The sequence below is a fragment of the Eupeodes corollae genome, chromosome 1 (assembly GCF_945859685.1).
Source record: "Eupeodes corollae chromosome 1, idEupCoro1.1, whole genome shotgun sequence".
Lineage (NCBI taxonomy): Eukaryota > Metazoa > Arthropoda > Insecta > Diptera > Syrphidae > Eupeodes > Eupeodes corollae.
In genome coordinates, this window is record NC_079147.1 from 294,876,291 (window position 1) to 294,890,877 (window position 14,587).

Consider the following 14,587-nt stretch of genomic DNA (forward strand, 5'->3'; position numbering starts at 1 on the left):
TAATGTTAGATAAATTATTTCTATGAAACACTGCGACACCTCCAGCAGCATATGTATTATTACATGTTGCAACAAGATTAAAATTAGGTATAGAAAAATTCGAAACTTCATTATCAAAAATCCAGATTTCGGAAAGAAAAATTAGATGTGGTAAGTGAACCAAAGAAGCAAGATGAGTTAAAAAAGTATCAAAGTTCTTACGAATGCTACGTATATTTTGATGGATTACAGAAAAACCAGAAAAAGACAATAAGTTTTGATGATTAATACAAAAACAATTCAAATTTACAGTTGACGAGGAAATATTGTTATCAATTGAGTTAATATTAGGACTTAAAGAAACATTATTTAAATTCACACTACTCATAGCTTAGTTATAAGGAATTTTCAAGATCAACAAAGTCTTTAAAACTAACCACTTTGATAACATTCTCCCCTTCTTTTCTTCGAATGAGCACAGATGAATTTCTTATCCAAACAAATTGACATATATTTTTTTGTTTGAGCTGTTTTGCCTTATCCAGAAGAGAACGTGTATAGGCAGTAAGTGAGTCGTTTATAAAAATTCTGCTGTCAACAGAGAATACACCAACTCCTTCGCCGCCGTCATTCCCAACACCACTTCTGCAGTAGAGTGAAAAGCAATCTAAAACAATTTTACACAACAAATGCAACAAAACGCTAGAAATATAAAATTACGACCAGCAAAATCATTCGTAAATAAACACGAGGACCGTGAAACCTGATCGCAACTTAACAATAACGAGGAATTTCTGACGATTATCAAAAAACGGACCCTAGAAAATTTGTTCTCCTAGAAACCACCATTGGCCTCATTATTAGTTTCATCCGAAACATTTGTGTCCGTCTGGGATTTTATCAGCATCTATCAATTGCAACTCAATGAAATTTTACCCCGAAAAGAAATATTATTTAAAACTAAGCAAACATTTCAGTTTTGAATAGAGTAAAGAATTTATCAAAATGTTAACCTTCCGAGTGAAACTCAAACAAATAGAAGAGTAAAATGCAATCATTTTGGGTAAAACTTATTATGGCTGAAACTCTTAAAAGGACAAAATTTGATTCTTGCTCAATAAAAGTGAATCCTTGCAACACCATTAATTCACACTCAATTGAAAAACTATATGTACTTCCCAAGACCCAACAAAAGAGTAACAAAAATAAGTCTCCCGAGTTTTGAGTATATTTTTAATGGCTCTCATTCAAACAATAAAAATAAGTTTATTCCAAAAGCAAACAAATAAAATAAAAAAAATTCTAACCCAATGCTTTGTTTTATTATTTTTGTACCTATAGAAAATTATTAGTTGGATTTTTCTTTAGTATCTTTTTATCTCTTTGCAAAATCTCCTCTTTGCGTTCTTTTTTAGCTTGGGTGATGATCTTATCAATTTCCTCCAAAGAAATTCCATCCTCCTTCACGAACTTATCATGCTTCCAACGCCCGTCAATGCCGCTGGGTGCTTTAGAAGCACTGGCACCGGCAGCGGCGGCGGGGGCTGGGGCTGAAGAAGAAGACGAAGACGCTGATGGATTGTCTTTATTGTCCAATTTTTCACCCCATCTGGACTGCTTAGAATTATCAACCGGACGTTGCCACACTCGATTGCCAAAGACCTTTTTGGGCGTGCTGTCACCAAAGGAACCTTTACGGTCGTCGGGACTGTTGCCTCGTCGGCGACGAATCGGTGAACCGGGACGAGGACGACGATTGGGGTTGAACGGAGATGGGCTGCGACGACGGCCTCTCGATCGGGATCGAGTCTTCGAGCGCCTCCTTGTTGGTGGTGAACGTCGTCGACCTCCTCTGGAAGGCCGGCGTCCACGTGATCTAGAACGTGAACGAGAACGACGCCGAGTACGTCGTGAACGTGGTGAACGAGACCTTGATCGAGAACGACGCGAACGCCCCTTCACCCCATTCCTGTCAGACGACTTCGACCGGTGTCTGGTAAGGGACTTCGACTTACGCCTACTACGCCCCCTCGACCGCGAACGAGACAGTGAACGCGAACTCGAACGACAATGGATGTTGGTGCGAGAATAAATATGCATTTTGTCTCGCTGATCAGCCAGATTATCGGTAGCCGGAACTGTAGCCAGACGAAAGCAACCGAATTTGTCCAGAACCACTGGGCCCTTAATGGGGAACGGTTTAAAGGAATTGTTCTCCTGCTCTTTCATGCCCGGCATGAATCGTGACGATCTATTCTGTGCTGCAGACGAAGAGTTTATCGCCGTCGTCGGCGGCGGAGGCACCTGAGCGCCCCGAGCACTCGAAGAAGCAGAAGACGAAGGTCCAGGATTCTGTATTTTTATGGATATTTTCGAAGATTTCGGTGCTGGGGGTATTGGCGATTCCGCTCGAGGTTTTACAGCCCGGTTGAAGGACGGCGCCGGAGGTGGTTCCTCGTTGTCTAGATCAATGATTTCCATCGTTGCTTTTGCCGGTGGCGGCTTTTGAAAAGCATTCAGCTCCATAATACTTCGTTCGTACTTTTCAAGACTATTATTCAAGGCGATAGCGTCCATTGGTGGTGGTCTAAAAGAGACATCATTTAGAAAACAATATTTAAACAAAAAACGCTTCCAAATACATACTTTGGAAATACGGTCTCTTGCTGAAAGGCCTCACGTTTAGACTTCTTTTCCAGACGTGCGGCTTCTTTTTTAGCCTTCTTCTTTTTTTTCTTTGATTTTTTCGCCTTCGACGAAGACGTTGAAGACTTACCCTCCCGTAGTTTCTTATGTTTCGAGGCTTCTTTTATGAGCTTTTGAACTCGTGTCTCATAGTCATCGTCCGCTCCTGCTCCCAAAAAGTCATCCATCTAAAAAGATTCCAATAAAATTCCAAAAACGAAACAGAAAATTGAAATGGAAATATTTTACTTCATTATAATCCGTTTGTGAATCTTTCTGGATCAAATGAAAAGGTTGACTAAATTCAAAACCTGATGATCCAACGCTGCCTGAATTCATGTCACCCATTCGCTTGCTAAGTGGCGACAATGACTTTTGCTTGCGATTCTTTTTCTTTTGCTTATCGTCTCCTGAATCTAAAATGATACGAGAAAACGTTGAATTTTCGGGAGACGAAGATTAAAAGGATTTTTATTTAAAAACTCGCCTTCAAAAAATAATCACTCAATTCTAAGATAATAGGTACATTTTTTTAAGGATCTCAAGAACTATTCTCAAGCTTTGGGTATGGGTTTTTTCTTTTATGTTACCTGAACTATCATCAGAAGAATCGCTGCCTGATGAGGAATCCGATGAGTCTTCACTGCTGGAGGAGGAGCTCGAGGATTTGTGCTTTGATTTTTTCTTTTTCTTCAAATCCGACGAACCTGTGGAGAATTTAACTGTGAATTGAAGTGAAATGTCAGTTAAAAGAAACTAAAAAAAGATGAAAAGAAAGAAAAATTAAACAAGAAGAAAGGAAAATAGAAAAAGTCAGGTTGAGGCGCAACTCCATCTCTTGGCGTTTCTTTTTTGTTTGTTAAACCCCATTTACCTGGAATCGAGAGCATATTTATGTCAATTAATGGACCTCCAAGTCCCGGGCGTCGCATCAGGGCATCCAACGAGATCCTTGCCTGTTCGTGGTTGGGTATAATGTTCAGACAATTCTGATAGGCCTTGACGGCCTCCTCCATTTTGTTTTCCTCCTCATAGCTCCTGCCCAGAGCGACCAAAGTCTCACCCATGTATTTCCTGGCATTCGTGTGGAACGAATTCAACTTCAATGCCGTCTCGAAGTCCTCCACGGCCTTGACAAATGATCCCTTGTTGGCGTAGAGTGCTCCGCGCGCTACCAACCCCTCCACATTCCTCGGATCGATGCTCAGTGCTTTGTTCAGACACTGAAAAGCCTCAACGTGCCGGCCAATTTTAAAGTGCTCAATTCCATCGGCCACGGACCTGCAAAGACATTGTACACAAAGCATTTTCTAGATTCCACACGGAGCTCACCTAAAAGCCCATTTGCTGGCCTGAGTCTGCCTCAGCTCGATGGCATAGTCCTGGGTGGGGTAGCGGTGTTTGAGACTTGCCATATGACTGAAGGTGTCATTTATGTCCAAGCCCACCTCCTGATAGAGAATCTCATAGCAGTTCGTGTTGTGGAACACCTTCGAACTGCGCAAGTAGTCCATGTAGCTATCCGAGGATTCGCTTATGATTCTCCTAAACAAAAACAAAAACCACGACGAGAAGTTCCATTAAACCCGGGTCAAGATCGAAATGGATTATAGGAGAGGTCACCTGTAATAATCGGGAATTTGTTCCGGCAGGATGAGTCCCAGCGGGGCTGAGGTATCCTTGGTGAGAACTCTCTTCATGCCGAGCGTCATGCGATCGGCGTCCACCGAAATATCCAGAACTTCGCAACAAACAAAAACGTTTGCAGCGTAGTTTTTGGGATTGCCCTTCTCATCGTATCCTGGGACCATGAAGTTGTTAGGAACGTGCGCCTAAAAAATGATCACCAAATTAAAGTGAGAGAAGCGAAAGTGAAAGCGCAAACGAAAGTAACTACCCTCAAATCATCAAATAAAGGAAGACACCTACTTTGGATCAACTATTTTCCAGTCAGTTCCAAAACAAACAAGAACCGAGTCAATTCAAAGGAAGACGACTAAAAACCAAAAACTAAAACCAAGGCAGGGAATCCTTGAACTTACCTTGACATTTATGTCTGCTAGGTAGCGCACCAGCGGCTCGCGGGTGCACAACACCTTCACCAAAATTGCCGTCGCGGTTGTCTTTGTTACAATGCCATAAACAATATGGCCCGGTTTCACTGCATCCAACGTGCTATGACACACCTTAGACTTCTCCTGACCCGCCGTGTTCAAGAAGTACTCATAAGGCGGCAACGGTACAATTTTGTCCGTAGCATCTGAATTAATTACAAAAACAACGAGACTTAAACTAAGCAAAACGAAATTCTTTTTTTTTTGTAAGGAAACAATAAAAGAAAAACATTCCAATGGAATGAAACTTAAAAAAAGAATAACACCGACCTTGACGACTGCCGGTTGTTGTTTCCGAACCGGTATTAACACTGGCGCTTTGCAATTCGCGACTATAGAGCCTTTCTGCGTTTCGCGCAAGGAATTGATGGAGTTTCAAGCGCTTGGCACGGTCCTGAAAGGTTAGATTCTTCTGTCTCTCGAAGTAGACAGAAAAGTCGGGATTGGTGATGCCAAGCTGATAGAGGTCGTGGTCACCACGCTCGCCAGCCCAGATCTTTTGCAATGGCTGGCCGTGGAACTTCAGAGATTTTGCTATGAACTCAGAGTTCATTTTTGATTTTTATAGTTTTTGTTATGTTTTTAGCTTTGCAAACACTTTTTTACTGTCACTGATGGGAATAACGAAAAAACACATAAGAAAATTAATTTAATAAAAAACTCAAAACGCGAAAATCTGAAAAAGAAGCGTGAAGTGAAAAATTAATGGAGCGATGAAGTTCGGCACATTTTTGGCTTCCTTTCAATGAAATTCTGTAAGAAAATAAGAAATTCTGAAAAAGGGGCTTTTCACTTAGTCCTACCTGCGATTATTTCATAACAACATGCATTTTCTTTTCTTTATTCTTATAAATTAAATTTACAATTTTGGAAAGAAAATTTTGGAAGAAAAATTTGAATGCTGTTCCGATCCGATATGGCAATGTAATATTTGTCTCTGTCTAATTTTTCATGTTATTTTTTGGTATTTTTGACATTTGTGTTCGTGGCTGCGTTCATAGTCCCACGCCTAATCAGCCCGCTGTGTACAGTATGAACGGAATTTCTTTAAGTTCTGTTCGATTGAATTATAATAATGGGCTTCTACTCAGTAATACAAAATATGCGTTCATAAATGTAAATAAGTAACTCTGTTAAAAACAAACTGTCTGACGGCTGAATTGCGATTAGACCTGCAGTCATTGTATTTTTGTTGCCGCTCTGGCAAGGTAAAGTATCTTAAGTCGATTTTTAACATTTTTCAGGAGAACGAATTTAAACTTTTAAAAAATATATAAGGAGAACCGTTTTGAGTAGAAACATGAAAATTGGACAGAAACATCATAATTTTCTTCTCTTTTTCTATACATTTAAGACTAACAAAATAAGTTTAGTAAAAGTATTTCTAAGCAAAATTTGTCACTTAAGCCCTTTCACCTTTTTCTAATTTGTATATTAAATTGTTTTATAATTGTTTCCGAATTTCGTTTCAATTCTTGTTTGAACTTACTTATACATAAGCCGTTTTTTCCGTTTTTATAAATTTAACTTCATTTTTACTTAAGACTTTTTTCTTTAAGAAAATTTTTGTTAAGTTTTATTGAAATAAAAGTAACTATAGGAAAGCAAAACATAGAAATAAGTTAATACAAAAATTAGACTGTAATAAAAGAAATTAGCTTAATAGCACTTATAGTCAAAAGTACCATCTTCGACTTCTTCTGTAAGATCCGGATGAAAGTCTGGTTTGCTTCAGTGCAGAGAGTCTTATAAAAGTCATGAAACTGCTCATCAATCAAAGGGAGCAGCTCCAAAAGATGTTCTTTTTTTGCTTCGTTGAAGAGGGTCTGTGCTTAGTTCATTACATCCTTGTTTTTTAATATTGAGTATTTGAAATGGTTCTTTCTCGCTTAGAGAATTCTTATAACAAAAGTTGAATGGAGCATCTGATGTGAAACGAAACCATCTAATGTTCCTCCAATTTATTTTGTTTTTACTGTCATTAACTTTGCGAGAAATATATTTATTTTTAACAATCGACCCAAAGTTGTGAAATTTGCATCGAGACATCTCAATTACATCAAATTTTATTTTGGTTCCGACTCCCCGTACAAATTGGTACCAGTCTCTTGGGTGGTGAATTTTGTAGTCAGTTCTTTTTTTCTTTCTTTCAATAATGGAAAGGTCTATGTCACATTCCATGTGTGTGCGACCCGGAATCAAAAACTTATGATCAGTATACTTTAAATTGTTTAAAACAAACAAACAAATAACAAACTTCGGATCTGTACGTGGAATGTTAGGTTCTTAACAGACCACGTGCAGCCGAACAACTAGCGGAAGCCCTAAGCTGCTGCAAGGCAGATGGAACCGCCATCCAAGAAATGTGATTGAATGTACCGGGCTAACGCAAACTAAAAGACTGCGATGTATACTACGGCGACTGCTACCGAGAACAAAGACAGCGTCTATTTGGGTGTAGATTTGTTGTTGGAACTAGACTCAGACAAAAAGTCTTGAGTGTGAGCGAGCGCATCACGACATCAAGGCTAAATTCGCCATCATATGCCTAATATGTGCGCGGGCCCCAACAGAGGAGAAAGATGAAGACACCAAAGACATATTCTTCAAGCTGTTGGACAAGACATATGAGCATTGCCCTGGCTATGACATTAAAATTGTCTTAGGAGATTTTAACGCCAAGCTAGGAAGAGAAGACATCTTTGGTGACACAATCGAGAGATACAGCCTGCACGACACCACCTCCGACAACGGATTCAGGCTGATCGATTTCGCTGCGGGGCTAGACGTTCTGGTAGCTAGTACGCAGTTCACGCATCTCAATATCCACAAGGGGACATGGAAATCTCCTGATCAATCAACCGTCAACCAGATTGACGACATTGCGATCGACGCACGACACTTCTCCAGTATCCAGGATATCCGAATATTCCGAGAGGCCAACATTGACCCGGACCACTCCTCATTGTAGCCAAGGTACGGCTACAGATATCTCGGTCCAAGCCAAAACAAGGAAATACTGTGAGAAGTTTCGACGTTAGACTACCGAGCCTCTAATAATAAACAGTGGCAACATTACCTTGCAGCCATCAGAGATTCCACCTCTGAAGTGCTAGGTTTCACACGGCCACTACAGCGAAACCCCAGGTTTGACGACGAATGCCGATAAGCACACACAGCTAAACAGTAGGCATATAAAACGGCGCTGAACAAAAGGACCAGAGCTGCTCGCGAGCTCTACGAGCAGAATAGGAGAGAGGAACACCGGCTTCTTAGATGAAAAAAAGAGAGCATGAGAAGCGAGCGATCGAGGAGCGACTGGTATGGATCCAGCACCAACTCATGGTAGGAAGAAAGCATACCCGATGAGTGGAATCTCAGTTTTCCCCATACATAAAAAGGAAACCTTCTAAATTGTGCCAACTACGGAGGCATCAGTTTCCTTAACATTGCATATAAGAATGTCTCTGCCGTATATGTGAACGTCTGAAGCCGTTCATCAACGACATATAGGGAATTATCAGTATGGCTTCAGACTAGTAAAGTCCACTATCGACCAAATATTCACACTACGGCAGATATTGGATAAAACCCAGGAGGTTCAAATGGATAGCCACCATCTCTTTATCGATTTAAAGCCACTTATGACAGCATCCATAGGGAAGAGCTCTACAGAGCAATACCTAGTTTTGGCATGTGATGTCAGTGGAGTGTTTTTAAGCATTGCGACGGAAGCGAAGAAGATGGGTTTAGTGGTCAAGAATAAGCATATGCTGTCATCAAAAAAGGACATTGAACAACGACGCACGTGTTGGACAAAACGTCAGCATGGACAGCGAAAACTTTGAGGTAGTTAAGGACTTTGTCCATCTAGGCACCGCTTTAAGCACTGACAACGACACCAGCGCTGAAATCAAACGAAGAATAACTCTTGCAAATCGCTGCTTCTTTGGACTCTCGCGACGTTTAAAATCACCATCTATAAGACACTCGTCATCCCGGTTCTCATTTATGGTGCTGAGGCCTGGACACTGTCAAAGAATATGAGAACGTCTTGGGATGCTTCGAGAGAAAAATTCTTCGGGTGAATTTTTGGTCCCGTACGCATAGATGGATAATGAAGGAGAAGATATAACGACGAACTGGACGGGCTGTACAGCCACACTGACCTAGTTAGCAGACTTAAAGTCCAACGGATTAGAAGGCTAGTTCATGTAGTGCGAATGGACATCAACGTTCCAGCCCAGAAGGTCTTCGAATCCAATCTCGAGGGACGGCGCAGTAGAGGAAGACCGCGACTCAGGTGTCGCACCCAGGTGGGAGAGGACCTCAACCAACTTGAAACAGCTAGCTAAGGACCGATCTGGCTGGAGACGCATGTTGGTTGGCCCAAATCCGTCCCGGACTGTAGCGCTACCTTTAGTAAGAAAGTAAGACAAGCTTTCAATTTGTGTTTAACTGAAGTATACTAAATATTAATTTTGGAATCAGTTTAAATTTATAGTTCAAATCTCTTAAATAAAGGGTGGTTAAATTTGTAAGGCCAATGTTGGATGAGAACCACACCTCAACATCAATTTTTACGATTTCATTTAACATTTCTCAATTTGAATTCAACGCGTTGAAGTTATAACGACTTAATATGGAAATGAGTGTTGAATTTTGCATTTTGATTTCAAGACTCATTAAGTCGGAATAACTTCAACGCGTTGAATTTGTCGGTCAATCGTCCGGTTGTTCGTACAATCAAAAAATCGAAAGATGCGCAAACACCAGTGCATGTTCGTTAAACTAGTTCTGTAGAAAATATTTCTGCTGTTAGCGGTAGTATGGCAATATGCATAAAAACACGCTAACAAGGTAAAATTGACTCAAGAACTAAAGCCTCTTCACCATTTCAAACGTCGTCCATGTTCAGAATGTTGGCAAGAAATGTCAACAGTGGGTGATCAATTTTCGAAGAAAATCATCTTAAGTGATGACGCACATTTTCATCGCTTTGAATTCTTCAATAAGCAGGATTGCCGCATTTGGGAGAGTGATAATCCAAGAGTGATTGTTGGAAAACTAATGCAGCCACAAAGAACGACTGTTTGGTGCAATTTATAGGCCGTATTGTTTCTGTTCAAACCGAAGCTGGTCAGTCAGTTACTCTTTTACGTGTTACGTGAGATGAGAACTAACTTCTTATGGCCCAAATTGAAAGATATGAATGTTTACGATATGTAGTTTCAACACGACGGTGCCACTTGTCACACTGTTAACGAAACAATGATTCTTTTGCACGACAAATTCAATGGCCGGTTTATCTGACGTGGTGGTGATGACAATTGGCTATCAAAATCATGTGATTTGACATAGTTGGACTAATTTCTTTTAAATTATTTGAAAAAAGGTGGACGTCGATGAGCCAGCAACAATTTAAGAGCTAAAAGATGAGTTAATCCGGTACAAGAACAGAATAGAATATTCGTTATGACTCAGATTCATCGAAAATTTCGACCATCGGATAGATATGTGATGACATTGAAATAATCGGAAGAACTGAGCGTGATGTCAATGGGGCTTTAGTGAGTATTGAGGCAGAGGCAGCAAAAGTGGGTCTGACGGTTAATGAGGGTAAAACAAAGTACATTCTGTTGTCAAGAAAGGACTTACAACACGCTGAAATCAAACGCAGCATAAAGGCCCAACTATAATAGACTTAACCGAGCTTAAGCCAGCTTAAGGGAACGAACCAAACGCAGCTTTATATGTCACTAATCATAATAGACGTTCTGCTCAGTTTTGTTAAATTTCGCTAACTTTCGCGCAATTACGCAAGAGCCATTTAAATGGCTGGAGCTTAAGCAAATGTCAAATTTGAAACGCATTTCAACCCAACATTTGCTTAAGTTACTTGAATCTATTATGGTTACTTTTTGTTTTGACGGTAACTTCTGATAACTTTTCGTTCGATATTGACATTCGCTTACTTTCGGTTAAGTCTATTATAGTTGGGCTTTAAGTCTTGCTGACCGCTGTGTCTTTGGGCTTATAAAGCAATTGAGTGGTAAAGTCCTCTCTCGAGGGCCCAAATTGTAGCTATATAAGACCCTTATCATTGCCGTCCTGCTATACGGTACAGAAGCATGGACTATGACAAAAGCGGATTAAAGCACCTTGGGTTGTTTCTAGAGAAAAGTTCTTCGTGTGGTGTACGGTACTTAGCCAGGAGGGTTAAGTCTTCGAAGGGCAGCGTAGAAAGCCCGCAGATCAAGTGGCAAGTGACATCACCCAACTTGGAGTGCGAAACTGTGGACATCTAGCTATTGACTGAGTTAGATGCAGATGTTTGTTTGGTGAGGTCCTAGTTCACACAGGACTGTAGCGCCACCTTAAGTAAGTAAGTAGGATGGATATGTGCCACCGAGTTTGCGGTGGTGATTTACGACATGTTTTGTTGCGTAAATAATTTAACCATACTGATATTATCATAAAAAGAAGAAATGGCAATAATTTCCTAAATATTTTCTGTTTTATTCCAATTCTCTCAATTAATTACCATTCCATTAAGAAAGTTAAAATGGTTATATTATAATCAATGTAATTTCAATTACTTAAGATATATTTTACAAACAGAACAGCAAGAAGTAATCCAAAATATTTTGTAAAGCAAACAGAACTTTTTCAAATTTTGACGTCCGATAAAAAAAATTATGACATTTCGAAACTTCAAAATCAATTAACCTGAACCGCGGTAAACAGATTTTTCATAAAACTACAAAAATTCGTTGTTTTTCTTTTTAAATGAAAACATAACCAATTTTTTCACAGATTTGAAAACATGAAATGTCTCCTAAGTGGCTCCAATTCGCGAAGTAAGTATTCTAAAAAATAGTCATCCATCAAAACTAATTCAATTTTTCACTTAAAAAGTCTTCGCCAAAGCCATTCAATCCTTGGCCAAATTTGGAACCGATCTCTACATCGTAGCCGACGAAAATGGCTTTCAATTGCGTTCCATTAACCCCAACAAATCCGCAGTTGGAACATTTAAATTCTTCATAAGATTCTTCGATACCTATGATGTCTCTGAGGGGTCCAGTGATGACGAGAACTGCTGTCGCATCTCGATGAAGGCGATTTTGGGGGCTTTTAAGAGCATGAAGCAGGTGGAGACTTGTACAATTCAAATAGAACCTTCACGATCGAAGCTTTTGGTTCAGATGAATTGCAAACACGAAACAGTGAAGCATTTTATCATATCAATCATCGATGATGACAGCGTCACGGCGGATGTTCCAATGGACAACTTTCCTAATTTGTAAGTCTCCAAAATCTGTTTGAACCTTTAAAAGAAGTTTGTTTCTCTTTTTATAGAATTGGTGGCTCATATAAGATATTTCAGGAAATCGTTTCGAACTTCCAAACCGCGGAGGAGGAAATCACTTTCGAAGTGCGGACAGATAAAGTAAACGTCAAGAACTACGTGGAGGGGTCACTAGTCAATGATAAGTTCATGAGATCCCAGTTGAAGCTCACGTAAGTAGGACAAAATGTCACTCTACCCTTGACTTGAGAATTAAATCTTCCACAGGTCTGATGAGTTCGAGGATTACAACATTTCGGAGCAAACCTCCGTCACGTTCTGTCTCAAGGAGTTCAGAGCATTCCTCATGTTCTCAGAGGCTCTGTTTGAAAATCTTAATATCAAATTCCGGGACGCTGGAAGGTAATTCAAATGACTCCCATATGAACTCTTCTTAGTCTCTTTTTCATTCTCTCCTTAGTCCGATTGTGTTTGTGATTGAGAAGACCAACTTCTTCGAGGGAACCCTCATTATGTCCACTTTGTCGCCCGATGAAGTCACAATGTGTGAAGACACTAATTCAAGAGAGATCACCGAGAGCTTCCTCTCGCGATCGAGGACTCAAAAACCTGCCCCCAAACGAAAGGCAACTGCCAAGAAAGTTCCACCAGAGAATAAGAGGCTGAATAGCACAAGCATGGCTCGCAGTAGGGCACAAGAGGAGTTGGCAAGTTCCGATGATTCGTCGATCTTCCGATTCGATAGGCAGTCAGTGGATCCTCCCAGAAATGAACCATCGACAGCGAAAAGTATAGAACAGCCGCGAGTTCCAAGTCTGAGTGGTGTTCCATCTCAAAGGATAGACTCTGATGTCACATTTTCTGAGGCTGTGGAAATGGAAACCAATGCGCCACGTTCGGAGAGTGAAGTTTTCGTGACTTTCGTCGAAACTGAAGAAAATCAACCGCAAAACGAAGAAATAGCTCAGTCGCCTGGAAACGGGGATGCCAATCGAAAAGGACTGCGTTATATTTTCTCCAGATGCTTCGAGGCGACGTATGTGCCGCGAGAACCTTCTCCCACCGACTCGATGTATGTTCCTGACTCAGATGAGGAGAATTGATTGAAAAGCAAGAACTATTTTATTTTTATTTAATATTTATTTCGGGAATAAAGTTCGCCGTGAGAATATCCTCTGTCTTTTCCTTCAATTGCTTGACATTCGTTTGACTGACCTTGACAGAACTAAGGGCCGATTGCATAGAAACCTGAGACTTGATGAGGAGTTGGTCCGCACTTAAGAGTTGCTTGGAGGCAGAGAGAACTACGTTTCGGATGAGAGCATTGAGACTTTTCCACAGAGCTATGTTTGACTCAACTGAAAAGGGTTATTAGGTGAAAGGATTTTAGTAAGAGGAGTCTGGACATTTACCTAGCTTTTTGTGGAAGAATTCATTGTGGTTGATTGTTCGCTGGTTGGATTCCGTAGATGTCTTGTTATCGTTCTTATCATAGACATCTGAAAGAGAAGAGTTAAGTAAAATCTACAAGTCTACAACATTTAGAATCGAGGACATGTCTCTACCTTCATCAGATTCAGCAGCTTCCCCCAGAACAGCTCTCGCGTAGACAATGGGCTACAAGGAAAAGTTGATTTTTCTTGTTATGTTATGGAAATTGATAGATTTAAACATACCCTATCGACAATGGTTTCTTCTTCAGATTCTGAAGCTTCCCCCAAAACAAGGAGAGACATACTTAGCTTAAATTATGATATCAAAGTTAAATGAGATTTTAGTAAACAAAATTATCATGTTTTGGTTGGGTTAAAATTTATGAATTATTTTTGACAGTTCTAGAAGATAAGAATAAGTGATGCCAATATATTCCAACTATTTAATATAGAGGAGTTCAACTACCTTTAAAAAAAATGTCATAGGTTTGTTTGTTTCTTCAAATTTGGTATTAATGTCATTATTGTTATCATTGCCAATTTGATTTGAACTTTTTTTTGAAAAAATAGACTAATAGCCTTTTCACACCAAACCCAAAACCAGGTTTTTGGCAAAAAGTTTTCGAAAACTCGAAAATCATTCACACCGAACATTTACACGTTTTAATTTGACATTTAAATTTGTTTAACATCGGCTGTGAAATTTTGTATTGATGAAAAAATTTGTGAGTAAAAAGTTTTGTTCTTCTCAAATTGTTTGTAAAAATAAAATAAAGTCTAACCAATTCAAATTGATTTTAACGTAATACTAGCCCGTCTAGAAAAAGAGTTTCAACTGAAGTTCTTGCGACCGACGGGTGGAATGGGCTCACGACATGAACCAACAAGAACTACAAGCTCGTTGGCTGCAGCTATCCTCCTAGTTCACTTCAACCGGTCTAAACAATTCACTAAGGAGAAGTTAATTGTGTAGAAAATATATAATAGAATCAATAAGAAATAAAACAGTTACAATAAAAATTAATTTTATTTAAAACAATATCTTCTTCTTTCACAACAATTTC

The 14,587-nt window shown here is 39.7% G+C and overlaps 3 protein-coding genes across 5 annotated transcripts; 1 reads left to right on the forward strand and 2 right to left on the reverse strand.

Moving 5' to 3' along the window:
* Positions 1-1,185: 1,185 nt before the first annotated feature.
* On the reverse strand, positions 1,186-5,714 carry LOC129940685 (tetratricopeptide repeat protein 14 homolog). Of its 3 annotated transcripts, none has more exons than XM_056049098.1 (10): positions 5,582-5,714; positions 5,049-5,389; positions 4,707-4,924; positions 4,288-4,496; positions 3,997-4,209; positions 3,539-3,945; positions 3,255-3,386; positions 2,914-3,080; positions 2,626-2,852; positions 1,186-2,566 (listed from the first exon to the last, which is right to left on the reverse strand). In XM_056049098.1, the coding sequence occupies exons 2-10, from the start codon at positions 5,329-5,331 to the stop codon at positions 1,315-1,317; spliced, it is 3,108 nt and encodes a 1,035-aa protein (XP_055905073.1). In that variant the 5' UTR covers positions 5,332-5,389; positions 5,582-5,714; the 3' UTR covers positions 1,186-1,314. The 3 variants fall into 3 exon arrangements, with proteins under 3 accessions (XP_055905073.1, XP_055905074.1, XP_055905072.1); XM_056049099.1 differs by having other exon boundaries at positions 3,255-3,371; positions 5,572-5,693; XM_056049097.1 differs by having other exon boundaries at positions 5,572-5,693.
* A 5,783-nt stretch (positions 5,715-11,497) lies between these two features.
* LOC129938752 (cell cycle checkpoint control protein RAD9A) lies at positions 11,498-13,261 on the forward strand. Its single transcript, XM_056046485.1, has 5 exons — positions 11,498-11,638; positions 11,697-12,084; positions 12,141-12,302; positions 12,358-12,492; positions 12,551-13,261. The coding sequence occupies exons 1-5, from the start codon at positions 11,605-11,607 to the stop codon at positions 13,191-13,193; spliced, it is 1,362 nt and encodes a 453-aa protein (XP_055902460.1). The 5' UTR covers positions 11,498-11,604; the 3' UTR covers positions 13,194-13,261.
* LOC129938753 (biogenesis of lysosome-related organelles complex 1 subunit 3) lies at positions 13,209-13,928 on the reverse strand. The gene is made up of 4 exons (XM_056046486.1): positions 13,767-13,928; positions 13,656-13,707; positions 13,503-13,589; positions 13,209-13,448 (listed from the first exon to the last, which is right to left on the reverse strand). The coding sequence occupies exons 1-4, from the start codon at positions 13,824-13,826 to the stop codon at positions 13,219-13,221; spliced, it is 429 nt and encodes a 142-aa protein (XP_055902461.1). The 5' UTR covers positions 13,827-13,928; the 3' UTR covers positions 13,209-13,218.
* Positions 13,929-14,587: the final 659 nt, after the last annotated feature.